General features: G+C 29.6%; 2 protein-coding genes and 1 pseudogene across 4 annotated transcripts in view; 2 read left to right on the forward strand and 1 right to left on the reverse strand.

The window, feature by feature from the left end:
- Positions 1-12691, reverse strand: part of LOC128391713 (mitochondrial inner membrane protease subunit 2-like) — a 29625-nt gene extending 16934 nt beyond the window's left edge. Inside the window, exons 1-2 of one of the 3 annotated variants that reach the window (XM_053351653.1) lie at positions 12466-12691; positions 12253-12362 (exon numbers count right to left, since the gene is read on the reverse strand). In XM_053351653.1, coding sequence (XP_053207628.1) covers positions 12253-12362; positions 12466-12576 — 221 coding nt within the window. In that variant the 5' untranslated portion in view covers positions 12577-12691. The remainder of the gene's footprint in view (positions 1-12252; positions 12363-12465) is intronic. The other 2 variants (XM_053351655.1, XM_053351654.1) reach the window with 2 other exon arrangements.
- LOC128391712 (leucine-rich repeat neuronal protein 3-like) lies at positions 4631-12238 on the forward strand (annotated as a pseudogene).
- Positions 12692-12818: 127 nt separating the features above from the next.
- LOC128391954 (SRSF protein kinase 3-like) lies at positions 12819-16815 on the forward strand. Its single transcript, XM_053351919.1, has 10 exons — positions 12819-13131; positions 13353-13440; positions 13590-13677; positions 13787-13893; positions 14095-14594; positions 14696-14866; positions 15030-15250; positions 15595-15689; positions 15819-16089; positions 16172-16815. The coding sequence occupies exons 1-10, from the start codon at positions 12935-12937 to the stop codon at positions 16369-16371; spliced, it is 1938 nt and encodes a 645-aa protein (XP_053207894.1). The 5' UTR covers positions 12819-12934; the 3' UTR covers positions 16372-16815.
- Positions 16816-16849: the final 34 nt, after the last annotated feature.

The raw sequence follows: 16849 nt of genomic DNA on the forward strand, positions 1-16849 counted from the left end.
TCAGTTAAGAATAATGATCTGACCTTGCATGAAATGTTCATTAATTTTCTTCTCACTATTTTTCTTCTTTGTCTTCCAACCCTTTTCTCTCTCTCTATTTCTTACTCAATGATTCTGATGGTGATGAAGATCATGAAATGAAAGTAAAAATAACAATGTGAGTTAAGAATCTGAATATTCTTGTGAAAGATTTATGAGTTTTGTGTTACGATCTTTTTTTCTTCTGAATATTAATCGTCATTAGCGTAACAATAATCAGATATAAAGACAGAATTAGTTTGGAACAAGTGAGTCGAGATAATTGATTCAATAATCTTCATGAAGCATGAAACATTTTTTCATGGTGGAAAAAAATTAGAATACAAAAAAATGCTCTATTCCAAATGTGAACTTGAACAATCCTCCGATTGGACTGATTTCCATTTCCATGCAAATCGAGAGGAATAATATTAAAGAGATATTAATAGATACAGTTTATCCAAAAGTTCATCGGGATTTGGATTGAGTTGAGATGAGATGAAAAAAACAAAAGAAAACAACAAGGGAAACATTAGTTGAGATTCTGAAATATAATTCCCTGAGTAAATAATAACGCTCATGATGGTTCCATTAGTTAGAGCAATTTGTTATTCTGGTTTCAAGTTGTTACTCTTTTTATCATGGTAATCGTTATAATAATAATAATAATACTTGATATATGAAAATGAACTCATTTTATCATCTTCATCTTCCTCTTTGCCCTCTCTGATTCTCAATGCTAAGTAGAATCAGAATGAATACCTTGGGATGTTTTTTCATGGGAAATTCATGAACAGACCAGAAGATAAGATTGGTAAATTATCCTTAATCATTAATATTAAATAGGATGAATATAAATTCACCAGATAATGGGCTATAATCTTATCCTTAATCTGATCGCTTAAGGTTATTGTTAATCAAAGTGACTATTGGTTGATGAAAGAGAGAGCAAATCAAAATTCATGAATATTCAGATGAAACGTTTCCAGGAGATTCATAAGATACAAATTTAGATACTGAAACAGAATTTGAATTAATCAAGAAAAATGGTGAAAATTATCCTAATGGTTTAAATTAAATCGTGCGATGAATTTTCAATTGTTATCAACTTGATGATAATCATCATATTATTATCCTTTCAATGATTTTCAATTGAGAAGTTAGGAAAACTTTTCCATAGGAAATTAAATCGTACATGTAAATTACCATTAATTTAGAAGGCAAATTATAATTGAGTGTTAATTGTTCACTTTCCTAGGCAAGAAAAACAATTCATATCATCATTTCATTGAGAATTAAGATTCGTACAGACCAACTGATGAAAGTAATCACATAAATAACTAAATGGTGTTAATATTAACCCATTTGAATGGTGATAATCATGATTATCACTCTGATGATGATTGTTATCATTAGGAAGTTAATCAGATGTCAACGGATAACCTTTAATGTATCAAGTTAATGGTGATAAGTTAAAATGACAAGTTATTTTATCATCATAATCAACAATCAACTTGCATCTTGAAAAGTAAGTAATCGTGATGATAAATATCATGGTTATCATCAAAGGACCATATAATCATTTTGATATATCATCATTATCATCATGTTTCAGTCTCATTCAGGAGGAAGTAGCAGAAAAAAATATTAAGGTCACGTTGGAGTAACATATTAGTTGATGCAAATACAAATGAATCAACTGATTGCTGTCAAATTATAACAGTGGCAAAAAAAACGGATGCAGTTTATTAAGAGAAACAGATAAACAAGATTAACAATATAACTGTTTATCAAATATAATTGACAGAGGTATTAATTATATCCTTCAACGATTCTCAATTATTGTACAGGTAAAACAAAAAGTTATCACCTGAGTAGTGATAAAGATGAGAGTTTTTTTCCCCCTGAATTAATGATGATGATGATATTGATTGAATCAACTTTGATAATCTAAAAGTGTGTGGGTGATGATTAAAAGATTGACTGAATAGTAATCATCATTATCCTTATGGAGACAATAGTTTTAATCATGAAGATAATAATAATGATAATGATTAAAAAAAATTGTTTGAAGTAATTAGTGAGTAAAGAGTAATTTACATAACAATATGGATTAAATTAATTTCACAACTAGGTGTGTATTCATAAAAGATAATGGTGTTGATGATAATCAAGGGGGAGAGAGAGAGTGTGTGTGTGAGTGAGTGAGAAAATAGTTTACTGGATGGTAAAGTCAATGAATGGGAGTGTAAAAAAATAAAGATTGGGAGGTAAACAGGAAGAGAGGATGAGGATGGAGTGAGAGAGATAGAGAGGGAGAGTTGGAAACAAAAGAGATTTGGAAGACAATAGAAAATGATGATGATACTGAGCAAGAGAATTTAGAAGAAATGAAAACATGAGAGAGAAATAGATCATTTTAAGAGTGAATACACTGTGACAATTGGATGATGAAGGGAATCAGGGAGGTGGATGGAAAATGGGAGAGAGAGAGAGAGGCAAAAAGTTATCATGATTTTGCATGAAACAGAATTAGAAACAGAATGGAATGGAAGATGAATCAAAAAAGAGGAATCAGAGATGATGAACTCTCTCTCTCTCTCTCTCACACACATTGTTTATATCATTTAAAATGGATAACATGTAAATGGAATGAAAGTTACTCAGGGTTTCATGGTGATGGTATTTCCATGAGTAATTTCAGTCTATTAGCTTATGAGTATTATCATGAGATGTAAGAAAGTGAATGAGAGATACAAGAAGAATGAGGAAAAAAATTCATCAGAACTTTTTTTACTCTTACTATTAAATCATTACACTTATTTCAGTCTGAAAGTAACAGGGAAGAGGAGGAAACAATGATCATGTTGTTTACGGAATTGGAATCATGATTATGATGATGATGATGTTAATGATGAGGGGAAAAGAGGAAGATGATCATCAACTTGACGATGGAAAATACTATATATTAGAGATAAAGAGAGAGAGAGAGAAATAATATTCTAATGGGAATAACATGAGAGCTCATTTGAAAAAGAGAAGATGAAAAAGTTTGGAAATTACAAGTTTCAAATATTCAACTTTATCTTTGGTGAGAGTTGATCATTACCATGATGTTTTGATTATGATGGAGACAAGTTAATTAACTCAAACTTAGTCACTCTAATTTTAATTGTCATCAAGCTTTGGGATGTTCTCTTATAAAAAACAAATGATGAAAGTGGGTTAATTAACTATGGAAACTATGGAATCAGAAATCATTATGAATTTTCATGATGGAAACATCAAACATGGTAAACAATTAATTTCTGATATTTGATTGAATAAACATTGAAATAAAATCAACAAACAAGAAACATTAATGATAAATATGCTTTTAGGGCAAATGTTACAATTGAGATTATAATTGTAATAGTTTATGACTGATTACATGGTGGAAACTTTTTTATCATGAAATTTTTACACCAAGTTGAATTCATTGATAATTGAAGCAAATGAATATAACTCATCATCATCATCATTCTGATAACTTGAAGCTATTTATATTCATTCAAATACTACACAGAGATAAAATGTTATCTCATATATTTAACTTTAACTATTATCAACAATTTACCAACATTAATTCAGTTCATTTTCAATCATCATCATCAGCATCATCATCATCATCATCTAACAAAAATGATAATCAGATAATCAACAGCCAAATTAAACTCAGTTCAATGATAGTAAACTTAATTAAGGATCGTACACTTAATTTAATCACACTTTTCCTTCATATTCAATTCAATCGGACTAATTTAATAACAACAATCTGATTGTTAATCAGATAATACTGTTTACCTAATGGATAGAAATTCAATCAAAATTCAAAGCCATGAGAATAAGAAATCATCATGTAAATTTATCATTAAAAGAAATCGAAATGAAAATTTTCTCGAAGGTAAAAAAAACTTCAGAACTTTTTATATTAGATTTCGATACTTTTCCCAAAATGATAATTATTTTGAGCTTCAAATATCCATTAGTTGGTCAATATTTAGAACTTTTTTCTCCTCATCTTATCAACTTTTTTTTCTGGCCTAATTTCCGGTTAACGGAAATGATATTAAATTCATTTTCCTGGAAATGAAACTCAATTTTCATGTATAATATTTACAGTCAAGATCATCAATATAATAATAATAGTGCTGGTGATGGAGAAGAGGAAAAAAGTATCAACATTATCATTACAATCAACATGGTGTTACTTGGAAAACTGATTCAGTTGATTTCAAGTAAATTCTGAATGATTGAAATAACTATTTCATTTTTGCTTCCATAAGCTTTTTCCAGGTTAACTAAGATAACAAATGACACCAAAAGTTGACACAAGTTTTAATATTCTAATGACGATCATCATCATTATCATTATCATGATAATGACTTGAGACTGTTACAGTTATTTCAGTTTTTCTGTACATTCGAAAATTGAAAACATTATGTTGTTAGAATCGAAATGAAATATCATGTATAACGCAATCCCAGAGTGAGGTGAATATTGAACATGAGCATTTGAGTTCGATAAAGAAGATAAAAAGGAAGATGAGAGAAAAGTGAGATGAAGATGTTTCTCTCAATGTGAGTATATTGTTTATAGTGGAAACATCAATTCGATAGAGTGAGAGAGTAAATGATAGAGAATTAAAGAGAGAGAGTGTGTGTGTGTGTGTGTGTGTGTGTGAGTCAGTGAAAGAGAAAAATGATAATTATGAGAGAAAAGAAAGAAAAGAGAAAAGAGAAAGAGAGAAAAAAGAATAATTCAAATGAACTTCTTTTTTCTCTCCCTCTCTTTCTGTCAAACTTTCGAAAAGAACAAAGTTCTAATTGTTCTCATGTAAATCATCACACCATCAAACTGATAATTAAATCATCAACATTTGAAAGTTTCATCTTGTAAATAATCAAAATGATGATGAAAAATTTACTATTCAATTTTGATCAATGTAAACTTGAAATTCAACGTTCAGTTAATCTAATCATATTTGTGTTGATTTTCATTCAAATTTTATCATCATCATCACTTATTGAGTGTCGATCGTCATCTTCATCATCATCATCATCATGGAGAAACAGTGATTATGGTAATAATATAATTCAAGGTGATGTAAACAACATAACCTGTCCCACCCAATGTCAGTGTTCATTTAATCCATCAAAATGGGTAAATATCATGTTAATATATCATTTCAATCATATTCATGATCATCATTGAATCTTGAAAAGTTATCACAATAAAAATTGAATCAATTGTTTATCATTTTCTTTTCCTTTTATCATAATGTTAAATTGTTCAATCAATGGATGTTTGGATTTACATGTTCAGCTCAATGAAACTTTTCGTACTGTTGATTGTTCATTTAAAGGATTGAAACGTTTATCTAGAAATTCAATTCCACAACATACTCAATCCCTTTGGTTATCAGGAAATCGATTGGATTTATATTCATTTGTGTCAATTAATCATCATCAAGATCATTTGATTGAACTTGATCTGTCCAACAATTCAATCACCACCTTGGGAAGGTCAAGTGCTCATCCATTTTTGTCACTTATCCATCTAAGGTACCTCAATTTATCGTCCAACGGATTTAAAACCTTATATTCGGGTATTTTCAGGGGATTAAAGCGACTTGAAAGACTGGACATTAATTCAGGTCAATTAAAGTATATTGATGAACATGCTTTCGATGGACTTGAAAACCTTCAGCAACTTAATCTTCAGGATAACCGGATTAGCTCAATTTTCCTTGAACTTTTCCAAAGTATTGTTAATCTCCATGTAAGTAAATTTAAATCATATTACAACAGAATCAGAAATCAACAACAACAATCAGAAATGATGAGAAATCAGATTAATTTGCAAATGAAGGATCAAAAATCATTAACATAATCACCGAATCACATTTTCTTATCATGGATTTCAATTCAACTGATTTATATTCAGAGTTTTCATTCTGAGATCAAGACGAGAGCAAAAAGATTCAAAACATGAGGATTCTGAATAGTAATTCAAATGTTACTCTTGAGTGTTAACAGTAATTCAAAAGGTGTGATATTATCAAGTGTATCAAGATACTTTGCATATTTCAATCTGAATGTTTCAAAATCTCAACATTTCATGGCTGATAAAAAAATTTCATGATAAAATACAGGATATGATTCAGTTGATGATATGTACGGGAAGTCTGAACTTTTTTTAATAGCTTTCTGTTTCCTGATTGCTTATGTATACCCTTTTATTATTGCATATCATTACAATACATATATATCACATTGGTTCATGATCTGAACATTGAATCATCATGATATATCATCATCATGGTTAATAGTTCAACAAGTAAAAATGTCAAGTTTTATCATCAACAATCAATTACCTGATCATCAATATCAAGATTAATGGACAATAGGAGTTAAACTTCATTCAACTGATACTAATAATGTTTACACACGATATTAAATCGTGAAGGTTAATATCATTTAGTTACATCCATTTCAAAGTTAATTGATTAGCAATCAATTAAAAATACAAAAGTTAATCAATTTCTCATTTAGATTGATCAGTTTAAGGAAATTGGTATCCAAGATGATGATCAATTTTAAACAATCAAATTACATTGTAACCATTGTCATGGAAACAGTGATGATGATTAACTTTAACTGCGAAACATTAATGATATAAATCAAGATCTTTAGTAGCAATCAAATTAAATCCGTATTTGATTAAAAGGGAGATCAATAATGCAGAAACAGTTATCATTAAAATCTAATACACTTGGTTTAATTGTTGGGAATAGATTGTTAAACTTAATCCAAAATGGATCAAGATTAAGCTTTTTATTGGTGTGTAAGTAAAGGCTAATATGATTAACCGAATGGAAATGATTAGATCAACAATCAATGAGATGGTAAATTGTTAACAAGAAATCAAGCAAGGGAAGAAAATTAATTAGCAGAAAGAGAGGAAAATATCTTAATTAAAAATGAAACAATTAACCTGAGAATGATTATCAATAATCGATCATTATGATGTGACTTAAATCTATTCGTATACACGATTAAATGTTAATCAATTATTTTCGAGATGAGAGGTAACGATTACTTTGGATTAGATGATTTAAGAACTGAATTAACTGAATACTTTCAATCGAAAATCAGGAGAGAAAAAAATGAGAAAACTAAGAAAAGTTCTAAAACTTTGGAAAGATTAGAACATTAAAGTTAACGATTTCTTTTCGTGGTTCGAATCAAAAATGGACGAGCTAAGAAATTCTGTAGACTGACACTGAGAATAGAGAGGAAAAAAGTGAAAATTTCAAACTCAATTTTCAATTACGATCATCATGATGAGATATTAGAATTTCATGAAATCAGAATCATTGGTGGTAACTATTTCTTGGAAACAAAATGTCCATCATCTTGTCCGTCAAGTTGAATCCATGTGAGTAAATCGTTGGGAGATGAGAGAGTGTGAGAGGTAAAATGGCCTTCACATTGTTTCGAGAAACTTATTCGTCCGTATATTCAAACCTAATCATCTTATATTAATGTGAGGATTACATTTCATTTCCGAGTATTAGAACTTTTTTTTTCTTTGTTTTCTCTCCATTGAACAAACTGATAAATGGTAACTGAAAAACTCGAGGATCAGAAAAAAAGATTAGTTGATATATTTGAGGATAAAAGTCTCGTAATTCAAGAATAACGTTGTTGGCGAGTGATAATCAAACAACAATCATAATCAACGTTAACAGTTTAATTTAGTTACTCTGAAAGAGATAATTAATTAACCTACAATTTAATCATTTCACTTGATGGTAACTTTTAAGATTAGTATATACGATGTTTTATTTTTTTTTCGTGTAACTTTTTTTCCAAGATAAACTTTTGATTCCATTCAATTAAAGTCACATAGACATTTGGATTGTACGTTAATTGAATACACAATTAGCTAACAATCAAGTGATGGTTACAAAAAAGATAAACCTAATAAATGAATTAAATCAAGATGATACCTAATTGGAAAATCAACTCATGAAGATTGAATTACAATTCTTAATTAAAGTAAATAATCAAATGATGACAATCAATTGAAGATGTGGTGAAAATTTTTGATTAACTTGATTCCAAATGATGAAAGAGGCAAAAATTTATCAATAGTAACGACTATTAATCTGAATTAATTGATTCCTTGATTAACATTGGTTGTTTTTGTTGTTGGTTCTTCTCGTTTATTGATTGTTAGTTAATTGTTTGCTTATAATTAATTTTCTTTAGGTACTTAATCTTGATGGAAATAGTATAACCCATTTACCTGGTGGTATATTTGTTTCCTAAACAATTTACGACAATTAAGTCTTGATCGTAATAATTTACATGTTATGGATGATAATTCATTGGTTGGTTTAGATATGTTGGAAACAATTAATTTGTGCCATAATCAATTAACTAAAGTGCCCTCGATTGCATTACAATCATTAAAACGTATCAAAAATATCAATTTAAGTGATAATCGTTTGGTTATACTGACCACTGGTGATTTTGTCCATCTTCCAGTACAATCAATATCAATCTCATCTTGTCAACAATTAACTCTTATTGAAAGAATGACTTTCTGGGATTTACCTGATTTAATACAATTAGATTTATCTAATAATAAACGATTACAATTAATTGATAGTCAAGCTTTTCTTGGTACACCAAGATTAAACCGATTACAATTAGATAATAACAGTTTATCAAGTTTGGAAGGTGAAATGATTAATAATATTATTGATCATCATCGATTAACATCAACAACAATAGTTAATCAGGTTCATCATCATATTCACCATGCAAATACAATAACAACCAATCATAATCATTATCATCATCATCATTATCAACAATATCATCATCATCAACAACAACAACAACAACCAAATCATCATCATCATCAACTAATCATTTCATTAACATCAAATCCACTTCTCTGTGATTGTAATATACATTATCTTTATCAGGTAAATATTAATCAACCATTATTATCATGGTAATTAATTAACTCTCTACAAGTAAAAACATTATAGTAAATGTTGATAATGATCAGGTGATTTAACAGAAAAAAACAAAATTAACTTGCGACTAAATTGTGATAATATTATAAAAGCATCAATGTAATTATCATTCTCATCATTGAGACAATAGGATGGGAGTAAAAGTTATTAAAAAAAAGCAAATTATCAATCTTATGAATTATGAATTTTTCATGGTTAAAATAACCTCCGATTATTAATAATACATTCTGGTTGAAAGATAATTGAAAATTTTCATTATTAACAATTTACTTATTGTTTAAATTCACTCTCAGTGTTATGAGGTAAATTGTTGTAACAATTTAGTATATAACATATGAAAGTGACATAGTTAAGTGTAAAAACTAATATATCCATTGTGATAACATTGTGTTTAATTATTATCATCATGATTAACATGATTATAATTATTCAACTCACAATCTATTTTTTTTGCTCGTTGCCTTGATTGTTATTAACATAATTATCAGAACGTATTAAATTATAACAATTCATATAATTAGATATTCAAAGTGTGTGTGTGTGTGTTGTTTTGCTTATCAAAATATTAATTGTTGTTTATTGATTAGTTTTAATTTAGTTCGAGTGACCATATAAATGGTTGATTGTGTGATCATTATTTTGGTTTGAGTTTGAGATTAGTTTTTGTCTTAATTTGAGTTTATTAGTGTTTAATTGTAACTAATTGAGAAATAGATTTAGTAATTATGAGATTCAATCAATCTTAATAAGCTGATTGCTATTAAAATAGTTAATTGTAAGGCATTAGTTTTGTTATACATTTTGTATATTATTTTGTTTTTTGCTTAATAAGCAAAGCAACTATTAACTACGATCAATGAATTATAAATTAACCATTAATAATGTTGATTAAACTTTTTAAATCTTGATTAATGATTAAATCTTATGAAATGCTGATTAAGGTGAAAATGCATGAAAAACAATCAATTAGATTATCAAAAGGATCAACAATCAAAAATGAAACAAAGTAAATCACAATTGTACAGCACAATTTAAGCTAAATTATCACAATTAGTGCAAAAGATTAGGTAATACGTTATATCGTAAGAGTTTTCTGGTACTAAGGTCAAGGTCATCACGGTCATTCCATGAAAAGCCTTCCAATGACCTTAGAACTAGAAAAATCTCAAGATATTAGAATTCGTAATGTATGTTTATCACTTTGATTAAGCGCCAATTACAATTCGTAAATTGTAACAATTTGTTAATTTTTTTCCTTTCTCTACAATTCTAGTGCCTGAATCAAGCTAATCGGAGTAAAGTGTTAATATTAAATAGTGAACAATTAACTTGTTACCAGAAAGATGGAAATGAATCAATGCCAATGTTAATTAAAGATCTTGATATAAATAGTATACCAAATGAATGTATTCCGTCAATAATTTTAACAGAAAATTTATCATCATCATCATCTTCCAATGGAACTAATAATCAATCAACAATTAACAATATGATTACTTTAAATGGTTCAATTGGTGACAAAATTACACTTAATTGTCGTGCCATTGGAGTGCCAATACCGACAATTTTATGGAAACTACCATCGGGAATTATTTTCAATGAGACAATCAACAATTCACATATACAGTTAATCAAGTTAACTAATCAATTGCGAATCAATCATTTAAGGTCAAGTGATTCGGGTCAATATAAGTGTACAGCTGAAAATAGTAAAGGATCAGTTGAATTAGTATATAATTTAACTGTCGACGATATGAAAGTTCAAATTTGGCCTTTAGGTGTTTCGTCAAATTTTGTTTCTGTTGTTTGGAATGGGACTTCAGCTTTTAATCATCAAACAACAAGCAAATTAACTCCAAAAGTATTATCATCATCATCACCATCATCATTATCATCAACCTCATCACTCCCAGAATATCAAATACTTTATAAAAGGGAAGACGATCCAAGTGATCGGTTCGAATCAATTTCGGTTGGACATTTTCTTCGTAGTTACACAATTAAACATCTTTTACCTAGAAAACGATATAAACTGTGTATTGCTGTTCGTGATTCTGAAACTCATGGAAATTATATCCAATTAAGTTGTACATTGGTAACTACATCTTCTGATTCATCAATATCTTCATCATCACCTTTCTCATCAAGTGATCAATCATCATCATCATCATCATTTTTACATGATTCAATAGGAGATACAACTTCTTACCTTGCCATTGCTCTCATATTGACCTTAACTGCCTTGGCGATTGTTATTCTTGCCTTTACCATTCTTGGTGCTCGAAGAGCTTTCATTGTGGTCAATAGGCATTCTCAACAATTTAACTCACAGAGACAATTTGAAACACCAAAGAAAAGTTTAGTTCATAATATGGCACCAATTCCATTAACTCATATTCCTCTTGATCAAGAGATTCAACCTTAACTGTCCAAACTAATTATTACGATTATCACATACACACACACACTCACATAAAAACTTTTTTTTCCATTGATAAAAATAAGTAATTGATAAGTAGTGAATCGTGATTTAGATGATGATGATTATGAGACTGAATGGTGAAGAGGTTATATAATGTAAAGGAAAAAATAATTGGATTCATCGGAACGAATTAAATATATGCAATCTAAGTTTAATTCCCATAGAATCTTTCATTCAAGTGGATCTCTGTGGTTTCTTTTGTTGTTATTGTGGTAGGATTAGGATGCTCAACATGGATATTATTACTATATTATGAAAGAGAAAAGTAATTAGAATGATTGGAAATCCTTAATTGTATTGGTTAAAAGTATAAATTGTTGATTATTATCCCAATTGGTTCATCAATGACAACAACAGAAACGAGAGGGTACAAGAGAGAGAGAGGGGAGAGAGCAAGAGAAAGATTAATCAATAAATCAATAATGACAATTAGATGATGATTGGACTAACTGGATAATTATGATCATATGGGCAAATCAACAAACGAAAGATACAAAAAATATATGGACCGATTATGATGTTAATCGCTGTACCACTTGTTGTAATTAATCAAAAATTATCATTAAAATCAAACAGAATAGAGGATTTTTTAAACTAATTTAAATTGCCACTGATTAATAAAAATGTAAACAAACAATTAACACTGTTTTTACTCACTTTATTTCAATTATGTCTCCGGGTTTGAATTGAAAATTACGAGCTGACCACCGGTTGATTAAAACGACATCATTGCTCACCTTGCCGGATGTCTTTGGGTTAAAAGCAGGCTAATTTAAAGAGAAACAGTTATTATTAGTTGATTCTAGGAAAATTAAAAGAAATATAAATAAATATAATTTGGAAAATTAAGAATAACAATTAAACAAATACCTGCATCGATTCACCATCGACTTGAGCAATTGTCACAACTCGATCGGTCAATGTTAATCCAATCGGAATAATGAAGGATAACTTTTTCACTAAATATTTAGCACTTTCCATGGTAATTGAATCAACTATTTGTCGTTGTAAAAAGTACGATATCAAAGTGAGAGAGAGAGAGAGAAGGAAATGAAATAGGAATTAATTCAATTTCCATTCCAAGACAACATGTTGATTTGTTTACTTTTTTCGTTGAATAGAGAGAAGTTAGATGGCGACACTTTTTGCATTCGAATATCAGATAAATGGATCCGATATTTTGGATATTCGATAGAATTGAAAATATCTTTTTATTTTCATTCTCTCGATTTGTTTTCCTTCAAAATTGTTTAAATAACAATTAAGGTTGGAATTGTTTTGTTATTTAATCGAGTGTAATTTTGGTTTTCTGTTCTTCGTAGTGTTTTTCGGGTTAATTATGTATTCTGGTGAGGTTATTCCCGATGATGATGAACCTTGTCTATCAGATTGGGATGAACAAGAGGATCCAGCAGATTATACCAGAGGAGGTTATCATTTGATTAAAATTGGTGATGTTTTCAATGCCCGTTACCATGTGATTAGGAAACTTGGATGGGGACACTTTTCAACTGTCTGGTTGTGTTGGGATTTAGTGTAATTATATTAATTGGTTTACCTTGATGAGAAAAAAAAACAGAAAAAGAATAGAACAATTTTTCCTTTTCTGTTTGTTCTATTCTACCATTCCCTTCAATCTAATTTTACCCTTTCCTCTGACTGTCAATTTTTTTGTTCTCTTTTTTTTCTAATCTTCTTTGTGTTTTTTTTTCTTCTTCTCTGTTCTTTTCTTCTCACTTTTTTCCCCTTGGTTACAGAGTTAAACGATTTGTTGCTTTGAAGGTTGTCAAAAGTGCGAACCATTACACGGAGACGGCTTTGGATGAGATTAAACTCCTTAAAAATGTAATTCTATTGTTGATTATTGGTGTTAATTGTTGAGAGAAAACAACAACTAAAACAACTTCAACAATTGATTATTTATTTTGTTATAAAAAAAAGCGCTAACAATTGGTTTTGTTTGTTTATATTTCCTTTTGTCCAATCCTAATTAGGTTCGAGAGGGCGAACCCGGTAATCCATATCGAAGTAAAGTTGTTCAGCTTTTAGATGATTTTAGAATCAATGGAGTCAATGGAACACGTAAGTTATATATTTCTGTCTTTATTCATAGTCAAGATCAATTCTGAGAATTATGTTCAATCTGTGTAATTATTGTTTTCCTTTGTTCTTTTCTCCCTTTTTCTCTCAGATGTTTGCATGGTTTTTGAAGTTCTTGGTCAGAATCTATTGAAATTGATCATTCGCTCAAATTATGAAGGGATTCCTCTTCAAAATGTCAAGTCCATAATTAAGCAGGTAAGTAAAGAATATATATTAATTTTTATTGAAATCGATTATCATGAATCGGTTTTGATGTGTTTGGAAATGTCGAAGAAAATTTCTAAGTAATGACATTTTGATTCTTTTAATGTATTGTTGTTGTAAGATGATTTTTTTAGGAATTTTTATTATTTTTCATCTGATTGTTTTTATCTTTATTTTTTTTCATATTAACAGGTACTCCAAGGATTAGATTATCTCCATACAAAGTGTCAGATAATCCACACCGATATTAAACCGGAAAATATTTTAATCGAGGTTGATGAATCGTATATCCGTAGATTAGCAATTGAAGCAACTCATTTGCATAAATTAGGACTTAAATTACCTGGATCTCTTATCTGTTCAGCCCCAGCAAACCAATTTGAACCACCAAAGTCTAGTGAAACAGTAACATCGAAAAATAAGAAGAAAAAATTGAAGAAAAAAGCAAAGAGGCAGCAAAAATTATTAGAACTTCAATTACAAGAATTAGCAGAAAACCCTGAACAGTCAAAGCCACCTCCTGCTCCAATGAGTTGTACATCTCCGAAAGATCAATTCGAGTTACCTCGAAGTAGTAAAATGTCCAAAAATAAGAAGAGAAAACTGAAGAAAAAAGCCAAAATGCAGCAACAACAAATGCTCGAATCACAGAATCAAGAATTAGATTCATGTTCTGGTCAACTCAATACCAGGTTTGTTGAGATCTTCATTAATTAACATCGATCTTTGTCAAAGAAAACCTAAAATGATTAATATACTTCACTATCTCTTTCTTGCCATTTAAATTGTATAGTCAAGAGGCTGATCAGATGATTGCTGAACCTTCAGACCTTAGTGAATGCATAACGAACAGTGAAGTTAATTCAGTTCGCATTAAATTAGAAACACTTGTTGATGATGATGTCAAAGGAGATGAATCCAAACGTCGTCATAATATTTCCGGGCATTCATCCAGAAGCCGTAAGCAATCAGTTTATCTTACAATTAACACAATTTCTTTTGTGATCATTTTTCACCTAATATACCAAATTTTGTCGATATGTTTTAATTAATTGAATTAAATCAATCTCAATATCTTTATTTAGCTCGCCAATCACCCGTTAGTCAATCTATTTGTAATGGTAAAGTAAAAGACGAGCCAATTACCACCAAAAATTTGATGAACCGGATAATAATAATGGTCTAATTACTGTTGATAATTCTGATAAAACTCTGCTTAATGATGATAATGAAGATGATTATAAATCACCACTTAAAGATGAACCTGAAAGTCCACTATCAACAAATGATGATAACGGAACATTCAATTTGAACACAAGTTCCGATGCAGGGCCAAATGAATCTTCTGGTATATATTTTGTTTACCTTTTCATCTTCATCTTCCTTCACCGTATCACTTTCTCAACTCTCTCTCTCTCTCTCTCTCTCTCTCTCTCTCTCTCTCTCTCTCTCTCTCTCTCTGCGTCTCTCTTACACTCACTCTTGATGCTTATTTTTGTATATTTACTCAATTTTATTTTTAGAATCTAATATTTTTTTCTGCATCTTTCACTTTCTTCTCAATTTTTTTCTTCCATCTTCTCTTTTCACCCTACACTTAACTTTTCAACACAAAAATACAAACAAACTTGGTCATCATCTTCATCACCATGAACTTTACATGATCCTTATTGACTTCCGTTATTTTCACAGATAACCAGAAACTAGTAACACATATGCCTGATCCTGCAAGTGAAGTTTGTGATATTAAAGTAAAAATTGCTGATCTTGGTAATGCTTGTTGGATTGTAAGTTGATCATAATAGTTGCAAAAAAATTAATTGTTGCAAATATTTGTCATTAATCATTTGGATCATATGGATATTTCATGCTTATGTTATCTATTCACTAACCAAAATTTTTCATCTTCTTTCCAGAATCATCATTTCACGGAAGATATTCAAACGAGACAATATCGTTGTTTGGAGGTTATTCTCGGCTCAGGTTATTCTGCTCCATCTGATATATGGAGTACAGCATGTATGGCATTCGAATTGGCCACTGGCGATTATTTATTCGAACCTCATTCTGGACAAGATTATAATCGAGATGAAGATCATTTAGCTCATATAATTGAACTTTTAGGTGAAATTCCTCGTCATATTGCGCTCGCTGGTACTTATTCCAAAGATTTTTTCAATCGACGAGGTAAATTCAGTGAATATGGAAAGAGAAATTTTCTCATTTATGCCACTTGTTAATTAATATTTTTGTTTCCGTTGTATTTAAGGTCAATTGAAAAGCATTATGGCTTTTAAACCATGGGGACTTTATGAAGTATTAACTCAAAAATATAAATGGGAATCGAATGTAGCCCAAGAGTTTACGGATTTTCTTAAGCCGATGTTGGAATATGATCCAGATAAACGTGCCAAGGCTTCTGATTGTCTCTCTCATCCATTTCTAGTTGATGATCCAGACTTAAGATGAAAATTGTATCTCTCTCTTTCTATTTTACCTTTAATTGGAATCCAATTATTGGATTATCTTTTTCGTCTAATCACCTAACCCAGTGATAATCACAAAAAAATCACTGAATTCAACAATCAAACGACAATTTAGATTGTCAAGAGAGTCACTTATTGTTGAAAATTAAATCAATTTACTGAGTGTAGACAAAAAGTATAATCCTCGAGGTAGTATTTCACCATCGTCTGTTCATTCTGCTCTTAATCCATCATCTCTAATCCCCTTTAATCATTAAGCCTTAACAATAATGATATGATTAACTCATTGATTGTTTGATCTTTTTTTTTCTCAAGAAATGAGATCGTATTCAAAGTCATTGCGATTAATTTAAATTACAAATTAATCAATTGTATAATTCAAACTTACTGATTTTTAATATAACGTGAAACCAAAACTACAATCAAATGACTCGTTTGTTAATTCCAACTAATTAATCATG

Source organism: Panonychus citri, unplaced genomic scaffold, assembly GCF_014898815.1.
Source record: "Panonychus citri isolate SS breed McGregor unplaced genomic scaffold, ASM1489881v1 Contig00135, whole genome shotgun sequence".
Taxonomy (NCBI): domain Eukaryota; kingdom Metazoa; phylum Arthropoda; class Arachnida; order Trombidiformes; family Tetranychidae; genus Panonychus; species Panonychus citri.